The sequence below is a fragment of the Rhinopithecus roxellana genome, chromosome 6, assembly GCF_007565055.1.
Source record: "Rhinopithecus roxellana isolate Shanxi Qingling chromosome 6, ASM756505v1, whole genome shotgun sequence".
NCBI classification, from domain to species: Eukaryota; Metazoa; Chordata; class Mammalia; order Primates; family Cercopithecidae; genus Rhinopithecus; species Rhinopithecus roxellana.
In genome coordinates, this window is record NC_044554.1 from 106,715,196 (window position 1) to 106,736,219 (window position 21,024).

Here is a 21,024-nt window from a genome sequence, read left to right on the forward strand (position 1 = left end):
AGGCATGGCCCATGTACACCACGCTTTTGAATTCTAAAATGCTGTAATGCATTTTAGAGCCAGGAAGAAAATAATTCTACCTGTAACGAACTAATCCAGGCCATGATCGTCAGCGGCACTAAAAATTCAAAAGGAGACAATGAGGCAGTAAGTACCCCGATGGGAGTACTCGACACCACCAGGGAAATAATCTCACGCAACAAAATCCCAAATACATGATTCGGATCCACTCTCTCATTTAACCACCAATTTATAGGAAACACAAAGCGCAGAGGGACACACTAATGACATCACAGGAATGGGTTCTATAAAATCCAGACTGCTGGGAACATCATAGAATAATCTGGTTTCTTCAATGACAACAAAACTAGCAAGTTTTAAGAATCAAAACACAGAAAGATTATAGCAAGAGAGCTCGTGGTCCAGGAGACTTAAGCAACATGTCAGTAAGTCATAGCACATGGGCCTTAGAGAAACATTCAAACAAAATGAGAAAATGGCAGCAACGAATGGGTACCCAAAGACACTAAGGAATTACCGTTAATTTAGCTGTGATCATGGCATGATTTAAAAAAAAAAAAAAAAAAAAAAAAAAAAAAAAAGATTATCTTTTACCAATACCTTCTGACCCATTTAGAGCTGAAATGATATGATGTCCCAAATATGTTTCAAGACAGGGGAAGAAGAATTCAGATTGGGATTAGTCAGCAATGAGTAAAACTGTGTTGTGGGCACAGGGGTTATTACTCCAGTCTCTTTTTTATTATGCATGACATTTTCTATTAGGAACGTTGAAAAACACAACAGAATTCTTACTACTTTAATTAGAAAAAAAGGCTTCAAGTTAATATTAAGCATTTACCCCATCTCCTCCCCCAAATTTGACCAAAATGATCAATTTCTATTAGCAATAACAGAAACAAAAAGACTGAGGAATTTCTGTAAGAAACGGAATAAGGAACAGATTCGTGGAGAAAAGAGCAGGTAAGGGTGCTCTAAAGACAGGAGGCTGTGACCTCAGAGAGCTCACATCAGCCCCGAACCCAGAGCCCAGGTTACAGAAAAGAGAGTTCATGACAAGGGCGGCAAACAACCCCTGGTGAGGCACACAGGCCAGCAGGAGTTCAGGAGCCAGGATGTGCCCCCAGGATAAAGTCTTAAAAATGGTTTCTAAACCAAGTGTGTCATCTGCCAGGAAGAGTTCCTGAAAGAGATACTGGGCAACAGACAAAGAAGAACAACAACAAAAAAAAGAACCATCAATAACTCTAAGCCTCCAGAAAGGCAAAAGAAGGAAAAGCAAAGCCACCCAGAAGGAAAGGGCCCTTTGTACTTGGGTACCGAGGGGTCACCTGCCTGCCTGCTCTTCCTCCACAGAAACTAAGGGAAGCCCACCTGCTGTTGCACTCAGCCCATTTAGCAAACCTGAGACACAACCCTACACAACTGGAGAAGAACCCTTGCTAACTACCTTACCAACTCAATCCTTTATCCAAACTTAAGAATGGAAAAGATGACCAGTCTTTTAAGTCTTTAAGAAAAGATGACCAGTCTTTTAAGAAAAAGCAAACAGGAAGAAAAAAAGATGATTAAAAAAAAATAGAAAAGAACTTTAGGAATCTGAGGGCCTGTTCTTGGGATTCAGAAGTTTTTATATATTGTGTTGTCTATGAATTACTTTCAATAATAATCTTTAAAAATAATAAAAATATATTCTGGACAATCACCTTACAACCACATCCTCTCCGGGCTCAGTGTCCAGACCTGTTTGCAATTACACCGTCACCAGATAAGCACTCAAAATGATAGCACATGACTCACAATGCTGTTTCTGTCGCATCTCTTCATTTAAAAACATTCAGAGTCTTTTTCTTTTTTGAAACAGGGTCTTGCTCTGTCACCTAGGCTGGAGTATAGCGGTGCAATCTCAGCTCACTGCAGCCTTGACCTTCCAGCCTCAAGCGATCCTCCCATCTCAGCCTCCCGAGTAGCTGAGACTATAGGCATGCACCACAGTGCCCAGCTGATTTTTTTTTTAATTGGTAGAGATGGGGTTTCACCATGTTGCCCAGGATTGCTCAAGCAATCCTTCCTCAGCCTCTCAAAGTGTTGGGATTACAGGCATGAGCCACTGCACCTAGGCCCTTTTTTATTTAAAAAAAAAAAAAAAGGTTCGCCATATTACTCAGGTTTAAGAAATACCAATAGAGGAAAAAGCATGAGAGAACAGTTAAGGTACACAGAGGATACACGAAATAACCACTGCTCTTACTTATTTATCAGATCACCTCCTTTGTCCCCTCGTGAAAGAGCCTAATTTCCATCTAAAGGTTGAGTTAAAGCCTCAAGAGGTGCAGCACCAGGGACAGGAGCTCTCAGCCAGCTTTGGCGAACAATGCCGCAGGCCAGACCCAGCTGGTACCTGCTCCTACACAGCCCACAGTGCTAAGAATGGTTCATATTTCTTAATGGTCGGAAAAAATGAACAAATTATCATTTTATGGCATGTGAAAATTACATGAGATTAAAATTTTGTTTTCCACAAAGTTTTTTTCTTTTTTTTTTTTTTTTTTTTTTTGAACCGGAGTCTCGCTCTGTCGCCCAGGCTGGAGTGTAGTGGCCGGATCTCGGCTCACTGCAAGCTCCGCCTCCCGGGTTCCTGCCATTCTCCTGCCTCAGCCTCCAGAGTAGCTGGGACCTCGTGATCCACCCGTCTCGGCCTCCCAAAGTGCTGGGATTACAGGCTTGAGCCACCGCGCCCGGCCGTTTTTTTCTTTTTTTAAAATAAGAGTCAGGGTGTGGCTCTATCGCCCAGGCTGGAATGCGGTAGTATAATCATGGTTCACTATAGCCTTGACCTCCTGGGTTCAAGTGATCTTCCCGTTTGAGGCGGCAGTGAGTGACGATCACACCACTGGACTCCAGCCTGGGAGAGAGAGCACAACTCTGTCTCTAAAAATAAAATAAAACTTGAAAATAAGGAATCTTAAAAAAAAAAAAAAATTGTAAATATACATAATGTACACAGCAAAATACTAATGACTTCATTTAGGGATGTGTGTGTGTGTGCATGAAGAAGTATACAGATATTTATTACACTTTTTTTTCTTTTTTTTTTGAGACAGGGTCTCACTCTGTCGCCCAGGCTGGGGTGTAGCTGTGTGATCATGGCTCCCTGTAGACTTGACTTCCTGGGCTGAAGCCTCCCAAATAGCTGGGACCACAGGTGTGTGCCACCACACTGGGCTGTTTTTTTGTTGTTGTTGCTGTTGTTTGTAACTTTTTGTAGAGACGAGGTCTCACTCTGTTGCCCAGGCTGGTCTCAAATTCCTGGCCTCAAATAGTCCTCCCACCTCACCCTCCCACAGTGTTGGGATTACAGGTGTAAGCCACTGTGCAGGCCTATTATACTATTACTTCAACTTTCTGCATGTCAGGTTTTCCATAAGTTAGAAAACAAAAAGAAAAACAAAAGGGAGTATTTCAGAAGCACCACAGGCGACAGCATTACAATAGCACTTTGCTGTCATTGTTTCCTAAAACTTTACTACTTAGGACAGTAGATAATATGCACTGCTTAAGTAAGCTCTGTTAGGAAATACAGACTAAGTAGATGAAAAGAATCCACAATACTCCTCGGAAATAAATGCCGCATCTTAACATCCTAACACCTCATCTGAAAAGTCAACTGCCACAGGCATTATTTGTAGGCTTGCCCTGAAATATAACCAGTGTTTGCTCATCATGCTACCCAACACCTTTATGAGAGGCAGTGTCACAACTGCACTTACAGAGAAAGACACAGAGAAGTTGAGTGGCCCAAAGCCACATTCCTATTAAGGGAGAGTGGTGGAATCTGACCCCAGAGAGCAGGGGGCTGACGCCAGAGCATGTGCTTTACCCACTGTATGACGCCACTTCTCCACTGGGGAGACAACAGGCGCATGCACAAAATGGTTACAACCACACGTAGTAATAAATAATTAAACGTCCCCAAAGTAGAAAAAGACACCATGGGTCCACGCTGTTGCAGAAGGCCCCAGGGAGAAGCGGCATCTCTCTGAAGAATAGTCCAGGTTTAGAAACCATGTCACGTGGGAGCAGAGCTCTGGCTGTTACAGGGGAGGTGAGGACACACACAAGCAGTACATGCCACAGCCTAGACAAAGCTGGTATCTGTAAGAAGCTTGACCACCGGAAGTACGTACATAGAGCTCTTCAAACTGTTTCTGAATCTCACTATCCATTTCAATAGCGTGAAGGTTTGGATCCCTAATAGGAAATGCTTCAACAAACAACAATGCAGCATTTGATCGAACTTCAGAGTTTCTGGCCTATAATAATAAAAGAAGAGTATCTCAGAATCCCAAAGAGTTAACAAGCGAAGGCTTAAGTACCGTGTTCCCAAAGTAACAATTTAATTATCTTGATACAGATTTATTTTCAAATTACAGACAATCATAACATTTAAATTGACCAAACATTACTCAGTTCAACGTCAACAGATACTATGAAAAGATCAAGCTTCTTCACTTCAGAGCCCACTTCATGTCACTAAGTGGTCACCCCACATCCTCACTAAAGACACCAGGTTGTCTGCACTAAAAGTCATTGTGTGTTTGTTAGATTTCTCAAGGACTTGGACAGCCCAAGACAGCACGGCAGACCACCCACAGCCTAAGCTGGTTTGCTTTACGGCATGTCTCTAATCTCCTTCCCTAAACATGGTTACTTAAAAATAACTGTGTAGTTAGCACTAAACCAATCCAGGTTTCCAGTTAAACGAAACCAAGAAATGCTTTTAATAAAAGAAAAAAACATTTGTTCAAAAATTTCACAAAGCATTCAGTCTCCAGCTTTATCTTTACTATTTTATTGTAATTTTGAATTAGAGTTTGCTAAATTCAAAAGCACAAGTAATACATTCTAAACATGGATAAACTATTTAAAATGTATACCTTTAATCCTCTCCAAAGGATGGGTTTATATAATCTATAAAGCATCTCCTCTACTCCCTGCCGAACTTTCTTTTGATGGTGAAAGTAACTCAGAACCTAAGGACCAAGAAAAAGGAAAAAGAAAGCATTAACAAAAAAAAATTAATTAAATTACATTAAATTAAATTAAATGGCATTTGGAAAGAGCAACAGGGAGAATTGTTCTCTCCACCACAAGTAGGCTCTGGCTGGCACCCACACGCCATGGCAATTCTTCAGCAGGAGTAACTTCGATAGATGTAGGAGAGCAGTAAATGCAGTCAGTCACAAGAAAGAAATCTACGGCTGAAATAAAAAGATTAATGGCCTTGGGCAATAAAATGGTTTGGGTTCTAGTTTCTGCTATTCTGCCAACAGCCACATAACCTCAAAAAAAGACTCGTTTAAACCTCTGACCTTCAGGATAAAATGGAAAAGGGGAGCATGTAAAGGAGATTCCTGAATGGTTCTAAGAACTCATGCTTGCTCCAAAACACTAACTAAACCTCTGTATTATCAACACCTGGTAACTGTTTCATCACTTTGTAACAAGGAGGTGTCATACTTAGTGACCTCTCACTGTACAAGATTAACTTAGGTATCAAGTTCCTCCCAAAACTTATGAAAAAATCAGCAAATGATCATTCTTGTAGCTTTCATTCTTCTTTTCCTACCCACTTCTTTTCCAGTCAGAATCTTCCCAAAATTCTTTGTAGACTCATGTCCCTAACAACAATCAATTTTGCCTTACTTCCCTATTCACACCTTTTGGGGCTAAACTTTATTAGTGAAACAAGAAAATTTTGAAAGATTTAACAGGCTATAAAAGAATAGCCTACACTTTAAGCGAGCTTGTATCAACTTTACCCTAGAAGAGCTACAGTATGGGGATTATTTTTTTCTGATTATTATTTTGGAGTTTTTATTGATGGTGATAAGTGACAGTCTATAGTTTGCTTTTTGTATATAATACTATCAAATTTTGATATCAACAGTATACTTGCTTCATAGAAAAATTTTCTAAACAGCTTAAGAATTAATTCACATGCCACAAAATCCACTCTTTTAAAAAATACAATTCAGTGGCTTTCAGTATATTTAGAGCTATGCTACCATTGTTCCTATCTAACTCTAGAACATTTTCATCAACAATACTGAGATTTTTAACTTCAAATGACGTCTGAAGCACTGCCTGAAGCCTCTTTCAATATCACTAAAATGACTTACGTAAATTTAATAGTTATCAAAAAAACAATTTGAGGAAAAAACTATAATGTGTTATAAGTTGTGACAAAAACAATTACTTGGAGTTGAGTAACACATTTCACTTGAGTGAAATCTAATATTCTCCCTTTAAACTATTTTTGTGCATTTTTCCATAAATTTATCAAATAGTGATATCTATACTTAACAATATCTTAATTACTCAGACTACCACAGCAGAAAGTAACATATGAAAACATACATGGTTTACATATAAACTACACACATAGTTTACATAAACATAAATATAGCTTGCATAAATACATGTAGTTTATTATGATGCAATTCTACTAAATAAAGTTTGAAACACCAAATCATTTATGTGAAATAAATAACCCAAACTGACTACAACTAAATAAAGCCACACTGGGATGGGGGTGGCATGTGGGTAGGACAGGGAGGTCACTGAATATATTTATCCTAAATATATGCAATCACGATTTTTAAATCCTCTGGAAAACTCAGTAGTCTAGATAAATCTCTGGGTTCTTTATCCTTGTGTAACCGAAGTTAAATCACCAATAATGCAAAGAAACGTTTTCTTATCCACTCAAAATTAATATAATTAGTATTTTTACGTTCTATAAATAGAAGTAGTTTCACTATACAACAAAACAAAGAAATGGGTAGTCTTTATTCACTTGTTTTCTTGACATATGGTTGCCAAAACTAACAGCAAGCAAACAAGGCATCCCATGGGTTAGAACACTGACCAACAGCAGCTGCTTACCTTAACCAAACACAGCAGACCAGATTTTCCCATTCCTCCTGCCAGGATCCTTATGATCCATCAAACACCTATCAGTGTAGTAATGACACTGATGATAGAACCTTACCTAGTCAGTCCATTTACAATTATTAATATAAAGGTAAAGTTAACATCTGAATTCTGAGATTACCTTTACAGAACAAAGTATCAAATAAACAATCAAAACATTTATTCATTTGGTTTGCAGAATAGCAAAATGGGATTTTATAAGTAAAATAATAAAAATAATTTCAAATACCCTCTAAGATCTTTGAAAAAAATGATAGTGGCCATTAGAAACTAATAATTCTGGAAAATTTCAAGACAGAGAATTGAATTTAAAGTCATTCAAATACAATACTGACCATCTCAACAATACACCTTTGCTTTCCTCATTAAAACTTTGGTGGCAAGAATAAAACTGCCAGACATCAAATATCAAGGTTCTGAGGAATCCCCCTAATTGATGTCTGTGAAAGCTTAACTTAATTTTAAAATGTAACCAAAACAATTATCTGAAAACCAAACAGAGGAAACATTATTTCAAAAACTGTTCACAATCTTACCTCCCGCACTTTGGAATGCACTGGAGACCTCCTCGGAAGGTGTATCCCATGGAACATGAAGTCCTGGATGCAATCATTTTCAATCGTCTGAAATAACAAACGCAATGCAAAGCAACTGGTGTGTGTGTGTCCTACTGACCACCTGACAAGCAGTGCAGCATTCAAGTACAAAAAAAGTCGAATCTGTCCATCTTACATTTCATGAGAAAAAAACCTGGATCATTTTGTCCAAGCTTTCTTATTTTAAGTCCGTGCTTCTTAGAATTCCTTTGGTTTTCATATATGAAGGAGAACGCTTCACTTCTCTTTTATTTGATGAAATATCAAATCTGTGCCAAATGGCAAGGTAAGCTTCCACCTACCACTCAAGGGTAGTTCAAATCAGACAAAGTTCAAAGACCGAGTGCATGGTGAGTGTGGAGTCCCCTCTTCTGACTCATCACTGACCTGGACAACCTTCAGAAGACTGGATTTGTTCCAACAGCCTCCACAGAACAAAAACAGAACTACCTCTATGGTGGAAACTGTAAATAAGATTATTTCAGGGCCACTACTGAGAAGGGCTGAGCAAGGAAGGTGTGGGAAGCCCTTCATCAGCCCCATGCACTCATGGTACTCAGAGTGCAGCAACTGGGGGAAGCCTAGCCTCTCACAGTAGCAAAAAATCCCAGTGGACCCTATGGTCTGTACCTGTACTCTGTGCCCGCCCTCACACATGAGGCTTTGGGGAAGGACCTAAGGAAACGCTCCTAGGGTTAATATACAAACCAGGGTTTGTATTAGTATACAATACTTGAGCATCTGCAGACGCTCAAGTTCCTCTTCTCCATTATATTTGAAAATATTTCCTTCACCTGAAGTCACTTAGCATCACTTAATGTGGGACAACCACACATCGTCTGACTTGCAATGAAAGATGAGATACACAGCACTACCTGGGAAGTTATCTGTGCCATAAAAGTTGAATCCAAATCTTTAGTGCTAACTACCAGAATGCTGACATTCTACAGGACAACTCGTTCAGTTTCCTCACATGCCAATGGCATAGATTTAAAAAAAAAGAAATGAGGGAGAAAGGCTCTAGAATAAGCGATTTTAATGGTATAACAAGCAAATGCCATGTGGGCAACTTCTTGAGTCCTAATTCAAAAAAACTCTAAGGAGACATTTTGAGATCACTGGAAAAATTTCAATGTGGCTTGATTATTTTTAAAAATACCAAGGATTTACTGTCACATTTTTAGGTCTTACAATGGCATGCCATAAGCACATTTTTGAGAGATGAATAAAGTAGTATGTAGAAATGAAATCTCATGTCTGGAATTTGCCTGAGAAACTTAAAGAGAGGGAGGGCAGAGAGGAAAGGAGTGAGACTGAGAAATACACATTGTTGGTACCAATTTTGTATACATCTAGTCAAATAGTTTTTATTTTGTTTACTTTTTGTAGAGACAGGGTCTCGCCATGTTGGCCAGGCTGGTCTCAAACTCCTGACCTCAGGTGATCCACCCGCCTCAGCCTCCCAAAGTACTGGGATTACAGGCGTGAGCTACCGCGCCCAGCCTACTTTTGGTGTTCTAGAAGTCAGTGATAAACCTTGGCAATACAAATCAAGTGTAAGTTGTGCAGAGGAGCAGAGAGGATGGAAGTAAACTCCAGACGTGGGGCAGCCTCTGTGCACCCTGCAGGTTTCTCCCTCTGCCCCTCAGTGCAGGGCCTGCTCTCCAAAGAGGAATGAAAAGTCAGGATAGAACACAGGGTTGTGAGAGGCTCCTTTCTGACCCGGAGTAAAAATTTTTTTCTCAGAGAAAAACAAAATGATGGAGAACCTAGTATAAGAAAAATATAAGTGAAAACAAAGACACTTTTTTTGTCCAAAAGGGTGTCTGGATGTTGAGTTGGGATTGTGGATTACATAGCCCTATCTTCATAACATAAATACTATGTATTCACCAGAGTTACCCATAATCAAAGAAAGTATCTTCAAATTCTCAAAAATAATGTAACTAAAAGAGAAGACTTGAAGTTCCTGAATGGCACTATCCAACAGAAATTGAACGCAAGCCACGGATGCAATTTTAAATTTTCTAGTGGCTGCATTAAAAACAGACAAAAGAAACAGGTAAAATTACTTTAATATTACACAGTCATCCCTTGGTATCCATGGGGGATTGGTTCTAGGACCTCCCTCAGATACCAGAGTCTGTGGATGCTCAAACTCCTCATATAAAGTGGAGTAGTATCTGCATATAACCTACACACCCTGCACCCTTTAAATCATCTCCAGATTACTTACAATACTTAATACAATGTCAATGTCATATAAATAGTTGTGACACTGTATGTTTAGGGACTGATGACAAGAAAGAAAAAGTCTGCACATGTTAAGTACAGATGCATTTTTTTCCCAAATATTTTTGATCCTTGGTTGACTGAATCCATGGATGTGAAACCCACAAAGAGCCAACTACCACATTTAGCCTAATACATCCAAACCACTCTCATTTCAACATTCACTCAACATTTTTAAAAAGTACTGAGATATTTTATATTCTCCTTTTTCCATATGAAGTCTTTGAAATCTGGTATGTTTCTTACACTTACAACACATCTCGATTCAGACTGGCCACATTCCAAATGCCCAGTGAGCACATGTGGCTGGAAAGATCAGGGTCAGAGCTCCCTCCCAGCTGGAAGAGCACAGTCCTACCTCCCACAAACCACACATCTTAGCAAGTGACTGGATTGCCCATCAAACAAATTTTCATTCTTTGGCTTTATTTTGACAGAGTGCATAAACATGGATCTTAAATAACCCTTCTTTGACTACTTATTTAGTAACTAAAATATAATAAAAATAAGTGTTAACATTTAAAAAAATGAAAATACCTCCAGTATTTTCCCTGAAGCCTTTTTCCAAGCTCTGAAATAAATTTCTGCAATGTATACCATCAAAGACCTATATAAAAAGATCAAAATAGTTTTAATGCAAATTTAAAGAATTATACTTTCAACATGTATCATTTCAGTTACTCTCCAACCATAGTGAAGAAGAAACTCAGTTTAAATGAGTGCTTTGCAAATTATCTATAGAAATAGGTTATCTACCTGTAGCAAAAAGTAGAAAATGGAGAAGGTTTTGGGAAAGGAAACTGAAATGACAAACTGTTTCCGCCTCCTCAGTCAAGGCTTACCCAAAACTTTACTATTTTCTGTGAAACTATGAGTGCATAAGCCCAGAACAAAATTCTAAAGTCAAAAATATTTAAATATAAATAAATTGTCAACTTGGAGTCATGTTGGACTTTCCATGCTACCAATTCCTCAGGTATAAGAAGCCCTAAAATACCAGTATCAACTTAAGAATCATAAGCTTAGAAATCTATTAGTTCACCAGACGCAGTGGCTCATGCCTGTAATCCCAGCACTTTGGGAGGCTGAGGTGGGCGGATCACGAGGTCAGGAGATCAAGACCATCCTGGCTAACACGGTGAAACCCCGTCTCTACTAAAAATACAAAAAATTAGCCAGGTGCAGTGGCAGGCACCTGTAATCCCAGCTACTCAAGAGGCTGAGGCAGGAGAATGGCGTGAACTCGGGAGGCGGAGCTTGCAGTGAGCCGAGATCGGGCCACTGCACTTCAGCCTGGGTGACAGAGCGAGACTCCGTCTCAAAAAAAAAAAAACAAAAAACTATTAGTTCAACTCAGATATTCTGAAGATGAGGAAATATGAAAAAGCAATCTAGTATACAATAGGAGCTTTGCAATCAGAGATCCAGAATCAGATCCCAACTTGGTACTTACACAGTTGCCTGACACTGGGAAATTTAGAAACCAAAGCCTACCTCAAAAAAGAGTTGTGAGGATTAAATTTTAAAATGCAGACTAAGTACTCAGCACTGGAGCAAATGAAGTACTCTGCCTTGTGCCTGGCAAACAACAAGCATACACTTGACATCTCCATCATGTAGGGAGTGGCAGAGCATGACTGCAACATTCCCTGCTGCTCCTGCAGATTCCACAGGCTCTTCCGAGAAGCCACACCGGCCAGGCCACATTCAACCAAAAATCACACACTGTATTCGAAGTACCATGGACATGGCTTTATTATGAGGAAGACTAAGGTTCAACTGGAAACTATTTTAACTATTTAAAGAACGACCACAAATTAAAACCTCAATGTCAGTGGTTAATACTGGAAAAGAATGATTTCCTATAAAAGGAAAAAGCTACCCAGTGATACAATGGTACATAACAAATAACATATTTCTAAAGCTTCTAATCCATTACTATAATTTTAAGAAGTCAGACCAAATGGAATCTTTCAAAGCCAGATTAAGCAGCATGAAATCTTAAGTACTTTTAACACTTACTTTTGTAATCCCTGTAATTGGTTTTTAATGGTCCCATGGATCATTCTGATAAAGTTTATATTCCAGTTGAAGAGAGAACTAAGAAATCTTCTTCCCTATAAATAAAAAAAAAGGATATAATGTTTAAATTGCAACCAAATAAAAAGTTCCAAATAACAAACAATTCTTTGAACGTCTAGTAAGCTAAACACTGCTATTGCTAAAAAGGAGGCACGTGTAATTATAACTAAGAGCACACGCAGGAGCTGAGCTGTCTGCAGGGCCTGTACAGCCAGGAGCCACACAAGCCTCCTTCCCCAGGGGCGAGCAGCCACTACACTGAGCGCCTCTGTCCTCAAGGACCACAGGTGCAGAGATGAAGACCACAGACAGTAACCATGGGTGCATAAACATCTCATTCTGGCTCTGTCATGGATGGCTACATAGTCTCAAATGAAAGAAAGCTTTAAGTCTAGCATAGGTGGGTGGGAATGGAATGGAATAACCCAGTTCATTTCACCTTCTCATTTGTAAATGAGAAAACTGAGGACTCATATAGTTAAAAGGTTGAGTATCTGTCAAGTTAGAATTTCCAAACACACAGTTTTCAAGTCATAAATACATCATGTGATGATAATTTATATGTATGCTACTAGATTATATACCCGAACCTAAAATGAATACAATATGTATACTCTATTATAGAGTGCACAAAATACGTCTATCAAGAATTCTCTCAGTGAATACCACCTTTATCTCTTATCAGCACACCACTGCACAGAACTGGAATCCTACAGAAATGCAATACATTTTTATTCAAATGCAGGGTAACTATGCTTACAACAGGTAAGCTAAAAAAAAAAAAAAAGAAAAAACAGCAATATTCACTAGAAGTAATCTGCCAGTACAGTACAAGATGTTTATGGTTTACCCAGAATGACTGGAAACTGATCTGACCAAATTAATGATTGATTAGGAAACTACGTGTAGATATCTTAAATTCAAAGGAGACATCAATTTTTTAAAAAGGGTAGGGGTTGTAACACATACATACATTTATGCCTGTTATATATTTGCACACATATATAAGTTAACAAGTACGATTCATCAACTCCTTATGTATAAGTCAACATAAAAGTTTATTGTTTGAATCCATCATTCATTTCTTCACTCTCCCCACATTTCAGGACAATCCTGGAGACGGGTATGGGGCACAGGCTGTGTCCAACATCTTTGTGATAATGACGGTGCTGACACAGCAAGGACGGCACAGGGCAGCCCTCCCCAAGGGTTCCTACCCTCCCCAAGGGTTCTTACCCACTGGAGTCTGGGCTGCGGTTTGATACATATCACCTCATCTGTTCCTCACAACAATCCTGTGAAAGAGTAACTGTTGCTCCTATTTTACATAAGACAACACTGAGGCTGAAAGGCCTGACCAAGGTCACCATCTATACGGTGAACAAGGACCCTGGGAGCTGAAGGTCTCAGTCCTAATCACATGGCCCATTGTCTAGCAGACCGCAGATGGCTCGCCAGGGTCCAGTTCTGTCTCTTCCGCTAAGCAGCTGTGAGACCTGGAGGAAACTTATTCTGTACCTCAGAGCTGGTCCTCCTCCTCCTCTGAAGCCCTTCTCCATCATCTTCAGGGAGAAGGAATGACTTCCTCCTTCTGCCTCAGAGATGTGCCTGCTGTGCCATGAGCATCCAAAAGCAAAGGCTTGTTCTAGTCTCCACTGACCCCGCCTGAGCATGTAGTTGATGCTCAGTAAACAAATGCAGAAGACCCCTAACACAGAAGAACTATGCGAGTCTCTCTGTAATTCTTAATTCTCCAGTAGCCATGTTAACAAAAGATTAATTTTAATAATATATTTTATGTAAAGCAATATATCTAAACTATTATCTATTATATTAAGTATATAACAAAAATGATTAATGAGCTATTTTATATTCATTTCTTTCACACTAAATCTTCAAATCCATGTGTATTTTATACTTATGGCCAATCTCAGTTCAGATGGGTCCCGTTTCAGGTGCTCAGTAGCCTCGTTTGGGAGTGGACCCCAGGACGGGCAGTGCAGCAACAGGCCAGAAGCCTCTCTGGATTTACAGGATGGGTAGAAAAAAGAAATGGAGGCTATTATGGGATGATAGTTTTGAGTACATGGCAATGAAAATAGAATTAGGGCAGAAGGCCAGATCTCAGTCATAGAGAAGTGCTTTCTCAACCTTATTTTTAATCATTCTTAATTTAAAATGCACGTATGGCTCCCCTAGGAGTCACACAGCCACCTGTTACCATCCAATTTCATGATGAAATAAGCAAGGACTTGTAAAATGTTTTCTCTAGTACTGCCATGCAGTAAAAATGATGTGCAGTAAAAAGCTCCTGGTAGCTAAGCTGACCTTCATGGCAACACCGCGCATGGTACAGACAGGAACCATGTCAACACAGGAGAAACATCTATTAAGAAGCAGCTCACAAACAGATCAAAAAACAAATGCCTATTTACCTCTTCTTTCTTGATATAATTAATATTTATGAAGCACTCAAGTAACATATCTTTAATTTCTCCACTTTCCTCCAAATCATAATCGAAGCAATATAAAGCCTGATGGACACGCCAAAGCCGACATACGTCTGCACCCTGTGAATGACACAAAAATGTTATACTTTTTTTAATGAACAGTAAAGTCATATTTCAAATCAAGTATATTTTATATCAGACAGTTGATTTACCAAAGATTAAAAAATAATGACAAATAAAAACAGATTTTAAAATTTGCAAATGCCACCTAAATTTGCATAGCTCTACAGAACATGTTTTTAAACACAGGGAAAATAATAAAAAATCGAGCAAGTTCAAGAACTTCCTCAATGATGAAGATTAAAGTGTCCAGTGCAGGAGACATTAGCCACATTTCACTGCAGAGCTACTAAAATGTGACTAATATAACTGAGGAACTGAATTTTTCATTATTTTTAACTTTAAATTTAAATAGCTTTCTGTGGCAAGTGGCTACTACATTGACTAGCACAGGTTTAGAATGTTAGGAAGACATTTAAAAATAAAGTCTTAGCTAGGTGGTGCACTCCTGCAGTCCCAGCTACTCGAGAAGCTGAGGCAGGAGGACTGCTTGAGCCCAGGAGTTTGAGGCTGCAGTGAGCTATGATCATGCCACTGCACTCCAGCCTGGGCAACAGAGAGAGAACCAGTCTTTAAAAAATAAAAAGTGAACACACTGTCTTAGTCTCCAGACTCCTCCTAAGCAACATGACAAAGGCTGTCTTTCCTGTGTCTTCCTTGGCAGGCAGGCCTTTCTCCCACCAGGTAACACACAAATCCTGAATAGAACTCTGTAGTTTTCGTTCAGACTCAGGTAATGCATATAAAATACCTAAAATACAGCACAGAAATTTTCCAATTAGTAAGGCAAATTCTTATTACTTCAGATTCAACAGTTTAGAGTATTATGACTTTATATATCATTTAAAGCTTTGCTAAGCAAATAATATTAGTTTATGTTTAAAACTTGTCAAAGATTTATATACATTAATTATAAAATGCAAATAATGTCAATTAAAAAACTGTTTGACAATTGTTATAAAAAGACCCTCAACAGACATAATAGAAAAGAGATTTTTGGAACTGGAAGTCCCAGAGAAATCATATCACCTAATTTTAGAAACGCAGGTGCTGAGGCTAACCAAACCTCAGTGTAACAAGAACAATGGTATCTCTGTTAACACCAGAGCCAAGACAGGTCTACTGACCAATCAATAATCCACTACTATCCCTCAATGTGCCAGCCTCAAATTTTGGCTCAGAGGTGAAAAATAGTCAAAGCAATTACCATAATGAATACAAAAACTGCAGTGCTTTTATTAACAGAAAAGCTCAATAATTAAATTAATAATACTAATGCTCATAATTATAATCTGTAGGTATCTGAATGTCATTACACTAATATAACATTCCTGAATTAACTGGGAAGTTGATAGCAACTACAGTGTTAGCACTAATCATTTTACTAGTTATTTGCAGACCATACAAATAAACTGATAGTAAAATTCACAAAGCATTTGGGAGCTATTTTCATTATGATTAGGGGTGACTTTTTAATAAGACACTGTATTTCAACTCAAGAATTCAGAATGAAACAATGTACTATAAAACAGATACATAAATCCAAGTGATGCTAAGAATAAGAAGCTTGATGAGACACTTTATCACATGAAACTACACTTGCACAGTGAGGGATGAGGGTATGTGAAAAGTTTTCTTAAATATCATTCAGATATTTTTACATCTTTTGTAACTAGAATTTTATATATTTCATAATCAAATATTTTCATTAACTTAGACTACTATACCTCCTAAATTAATAACCAGTTTTACAGTTTTGTTAAAACTTGAAAAGTACCATCATTCACATTTCAATACAGTAAAACTCCCCTAGGAGTCAACAATGACTCCTCAGCTCATGTTCACAACATACTTAAAGAAAAAATTCAATGTCACAAATTCTTAGTTAAGTTGACACTATCTAGCAGTGGTAATCACATAATCAGGTATTTTCCTAGAAAGAAGTTCTTGATCACTGGTCCAGTAAGTCAGACTTCCCTGAAAAACCTGTAAACAATAGCAGTTAGTTGCTGAGTACTGCCCATCTCACCACCTATAACATCTGAATGCAGCTTAAATTAAACTAATTAGGCCAGATGCAATGGCTAATGCCTGTAATCCCAGCACTTTGCCAGGGCAAGGTGGGAGGATCACTTGAGCCCAGGAGTTTGAGACCAGCCTGGGCAATACAGTTAGATCTTGTCTCTACCAAAAAACAAAACAAAACAAAAAGCACGGGCTTGTGGTACCACCTACTAAGAAGGCTGAGGTGAGAGGATAGCTACAGCCCAGGAGATCAAGGCTACAGTGAGCTGGGATCATGTCACTGCACTCCAGCATAGGCAACAGAGACAGATTCTGTCTCTAAAAAAAAAAGGATAAATATAAAATAAATAAACTAAGTATTCAAGACAGCCCTTAGGTAAGTATGCTCCTATTCTAACTGAAGAAAAAGAACTGGACTGCAAAGCTATACCTTTATACCACTTCTGCTACTGAATTCAACAATGCTCATGAAAACAACTAGCTTCCTTTTACAAAGTATCATTTCAGGCCAGTCGCAGTGGCTCATGCCTGTAATCCCAGCACTTTGGGAGGCCCAGGCGGGCAGATCACCTGAGGTCGGGAGTTCGAGACTAGCCTGACCAACATGGAGAAATCCGGTCTCTACTAAAAATACAAAATTAGTCAGGCGTGGTGGCGAATGCCTGTAATCCCAGCTACTAGGGAGGCTGAGGCAGGAGAATCGCTTGAACCCGGGGGGCGGAGGTTGTGGTGAGCTGAGATAGCGCCATTGCACTCCTGCCTAGACAACAAGAGTGAAACTCCATCTCAAAAAAAATAAAAATAAAAACAGAAACAAAAACAAGTATTTCAATGTCCACTTCTAAATATGCCATTTATAACAAAATCAACTCACCATTTAATATAATAACACATTCCAGTAGGGCTTCGTAGTTCTCCCTTTCATTTATTACAGATACAGAAGCAAGAATCACAGATGTAATTGCATAAATTATTTCTATGCTTTTTCTCTATAAATGAAAAATCAAAGCATGAGTGAATTAAAATCATCAACTTAAAATCAGTTTTTAGCAGAAATTTCAGTTACAAATTTTCTAAAAATCAAGCCACAATTCTAGCTTACTCTAAAAAGAATTAAAGTTGAATAAAAGTTAATCATCCTAAAAGGACAGCAATATCTAGTATTAGATTAATAACAGTAGGGTTGAAAAGTGAATAAAACTACAACAGACTAAACTTCTAAAATTCTTGACTTCTAACTTCAAAATTTGTCTTAAAGTAAAATTTAATGATACACAATGAACAGTTATTTTTTAACAAAAAAAGAGAAAAATGTTTCTTATTTTTGAAAAACAAATACTACCATTTTTGAGCCATGTTCTGTTTCCATATTATCTTCACCCTGGGCTTCCACTACCTGCCACCCGTCCACCGGGCTTTCTAACAACACATCTGTCAATAAATTCTTCAGCCTTTGCCATAATTCTTCTTTCTGTTTCCTTGATAATTCATCTAGTAATTCATTTAGGCTGAAAGGATCAGAGGCCTCTTTCTGTAACATAAATAGCAAGTGTCACATTTCAAATACAAAAAATTAACCATATCCTTTTCATAATGTCATCAGAAGAAAAGTTTAAATGTTAACTTCATTACAAGTTCAAGAATTTGGTTGCAGTATTCAAAGTCCATTCCTAAAAGGGAAGAAGCAGGGGGATTCTCCACCTATTCTTTCCTCGTATCCTAATCTTCAGAGTTTTTAAAATTTCACCCACTTAGCAAAACCCTCCCTAAAAGGCACCCAAATGTCCACCATCTCCATACCTGAATTAGGTTACAAAAGTAGGCTAAAGTTCAACAACAATGGTGATAATAATACTGTGGCCACAGACTCCAGCCCCCCATGGGCCCTCAACACCACCTTCTACTCATCCCTCAATATCATTCTCTCCCACCAGCCAACGAGATGATTTCAGATCTCCCCCAACAACCCTCTAAACCCATTTCCTCTTATCTGAGATGACCTCACCTACTCTTTGATGGGGCAAATAGAGGCCCTCATCAAAAGGGCATAGAATCCAGTTAAAGGGACTCCCTCTAGCCCAGTTTGGGACAAGGTGAGCACCAAAACAGTGACAGTGATTAATTATAACCAATTGAATAAAATAAGCATCAGCGAGGCCAAGCCAGCCACTCTGAGAGAGCGGGCTGCAGTGAGCTGTGATTGTACCATTTCACTACAGCCTGGGCAACATAGCAAGAGCCTACCTCTAAAAAGAAAAAATCAATGACAGCATACTGATAATAAATATCAAATCATTAATTAATAGCACCTGCATGCTCTAGAATGTCAGTGAGTAAATACAGATGCAATACAGGGTTAGAAAATCACTATTTTATAGCCGTCACAGTAATTACGCACTCTGGCAGGAATTATCAGAAGATGCTAAACAAGTGGGTGGAAGCCTGGTGAGTAGCAGGACATTACAGTGTCACCACTTTTCCACAGAGGCAGGCTCCCGGAAGAGACCTGGAGGACACCCACCCACACAGGGACGGAAAGACCATGCCATGCACTTCCTGTCTTGACAGCACCGAGGACCTAACACTGCTAAGCACTTCCTGCCAAAGCGCACACTAAAATTGAATCAGATCCTCAACAGATGCGAATTGAAGGCTATGCCACAAAAAAGCCACTTGCACTCTTCAAAACTGTCAGGGTCATAAAACACAGTAAGATGCAGAGTAAAGATACCTCATCAGCCCTCCATCCCTCCCTCTCCTCTCTTCCTGCTCTCCTAACTCCTCTCCTGCCCCGGCGTTTGGTTTCTCCTCTTCTTAGCGCTCCTCCATTTTCCATCGAGCTTTTTCCACCTCTGCTTGTTCACTTTTATCTCCTCTCTTTCCTCGTTTCCTTGACCCTCCTCCCCTTCATTTCTGCTCTCCATTTTCCTTAGGCCTTTGCCTGTCAATCACGTACACAGACCAGCTCTCCAATTTCTGACCTCAGACAGCATCCTGATCTGCCTATAGACAAGACATTCAATTGTGAACAGCTGAGTAATTCTTTATACCTCAATTATGCAGAAAAAATAAGTTAATGGCCCGTTTAAGTCCATTAATGGTAATTTTCCAGTACATTAACGGACAGTTTTGGTGCTGGGGTCCCTAGTCTGGGTAATGGACCACAGCTACTGTGTTCAAAGATTAAGATGTTCTATTCAGGGCAAACTCTGGTGACTGAAGGTGACAAGAGAAATGACTGGGCTGATTCATGATGCTTACATCAGGAAATATTAGTTGACTGATGGTTAGGGCACAGAGATGAATCAGGTCCCATCGTGTCCTGAGTTAAGTTCACAGTCTAGGGGCAAGAATAACACCCTACAGATCATTAAAATCTATTAGAGGTGTATGCTGAAGGATACAGCCTGAAGGAAAAGAAACAGCTGCCCATCCACCTATGTGACAGACTAGGATGGGCTGTTAACTCCTTCCTGAAAAATTAGCCCTGAAGAAATGAGTGAGACAGGTTCCAGTAACAAACTACAGCAACAAAACGAGACACACACCCAGCTTCACTGAGGGCTGTTTGGAGCTGGGGATGTAAGAAATGAGTGCCTGTTGCCTCGGGCAGAGGAGAGCTGACTGGAAGGGCAAGGAAAGGATGAGGGACAAAAACTGTTCAAATATCAAAATGTTCTGCCTCTCCCCAGCATGGCCTTGGGGCGGTCATTGCCTGGCATTGCCACAACATTAGCAGTGACAGCCCAGGCCTCTAGGGCCATAAGACACTGGGCAAAGGCAGGGCAACACAAAAGCCCAGCAGTTAGGAAGAACATGTGCAGACTGGCGAGCTGCCTGTGGGCATCCCTCCACAACCTCCTCCAGCCCCAGGATACAGAAGCTGTGCAGCCCTGTGCTGTACAGAATGTAACAGGCTGAGGGGCCCGCGGGGTGGACATCCTGCAGGGCCTCTCCTCCCCGTGTGAGTGCCCTGGCCACCTGTGCCCCAGCAAGAGTGCCTTTTTGTAGTCTATATGGCCAGCGGGAGGTATTCTCTTGTGACTGGCACCATGTGTATGAAGCAGGGGAAGTCTTGTTGCGTAACAAAAAACTTGGTAGCATAAAGCAACAATTTTACTGCATCTCATGAATCAGATGCTCACTCTTGGGGTCGCATGCCTGTGCTTAAGGTGGCGGCTGGGGGTTGGATGTCTGGCACTTTGGTGCCCACTAATGAGGTTTCCCTCTGCAGTCTCATCCTCCAGCCTTTGTGTGTGGTCTCTCTCTCCAGCAGAGGGTGATCCTGCACTTCTTACATGACAGCCAGGGGCTCCGAGAGGAAGTAGAAGCTGCCAAACTTTCTGAAGGCCACTTCCTCAATATTCCGTCCATCAAAGCAGGCACAAGTCCAATCCAGATTCAAGAGGAGAGGACATAGGCTGCAGAGGGTTATTTAACAG

At 39.7% G+C, this 21,024-nt stretch overlaps 1 protein-coding gene across 2 annotated transcripts in view; it reads right to left on the minus strand.

The window, feature by feature from the left end:
* NCAPG2 (non-SMC condensin II complex subunit G2) overlaps nucleotides 1-21,024 on the minus strand; it is a 73,778-nt gene that overhangs the window by 42,740 nt on the left and 10,014 nt on the right. Inside the window, exons 3-11 of one of the 2 annotated variants that reach the window (XM_030933203.1) lie at nucleotides 17,925-18,113; nucleotides 17,457-17,571; nucleotides 15,154-15,308; nucleotides 14,423-14,557; nucleotides 11,928-12,022; nucleotides 10,443-10,512; nucleotides 7,554-7,640; nucleotides 4,959-5,054; nucleotides 4,209-4,334 (exon numbers count right to left, since the gene is read on the minus strand). In XM_030933203.1, coding sequence (XP_030789063.1) covers nucleotides 4,209-4,334; nucleotides 4,959-5,054; nucleotides 7,554-7,640; nucleotides 10,443-10,512; nucleotides 11,928-12,022; nucleotides 14,423-14,557; nucleotides 15,154-15,308; nucleotides 17,457-17,571; nucleotides 17,925-18,113 — 1,068 coding nt within the window. The remainder of the gene's footprint in view (nucleotides 1-4,208; nucleotides 4,335-4,958; nucleotides 5,055-7,553; nucleotides 7,641-10,442; nucleotides 10,513-11,927; nucleotides 12,023-14,422; nucleotides 14,558-15,153; nucleotides 15,309-17,456; nucleotides 17,572-17,924; nucleotides 18,114-21,024) is intronic. The other variant, XM_030933204.1, reaches the window with a different exon arrangement.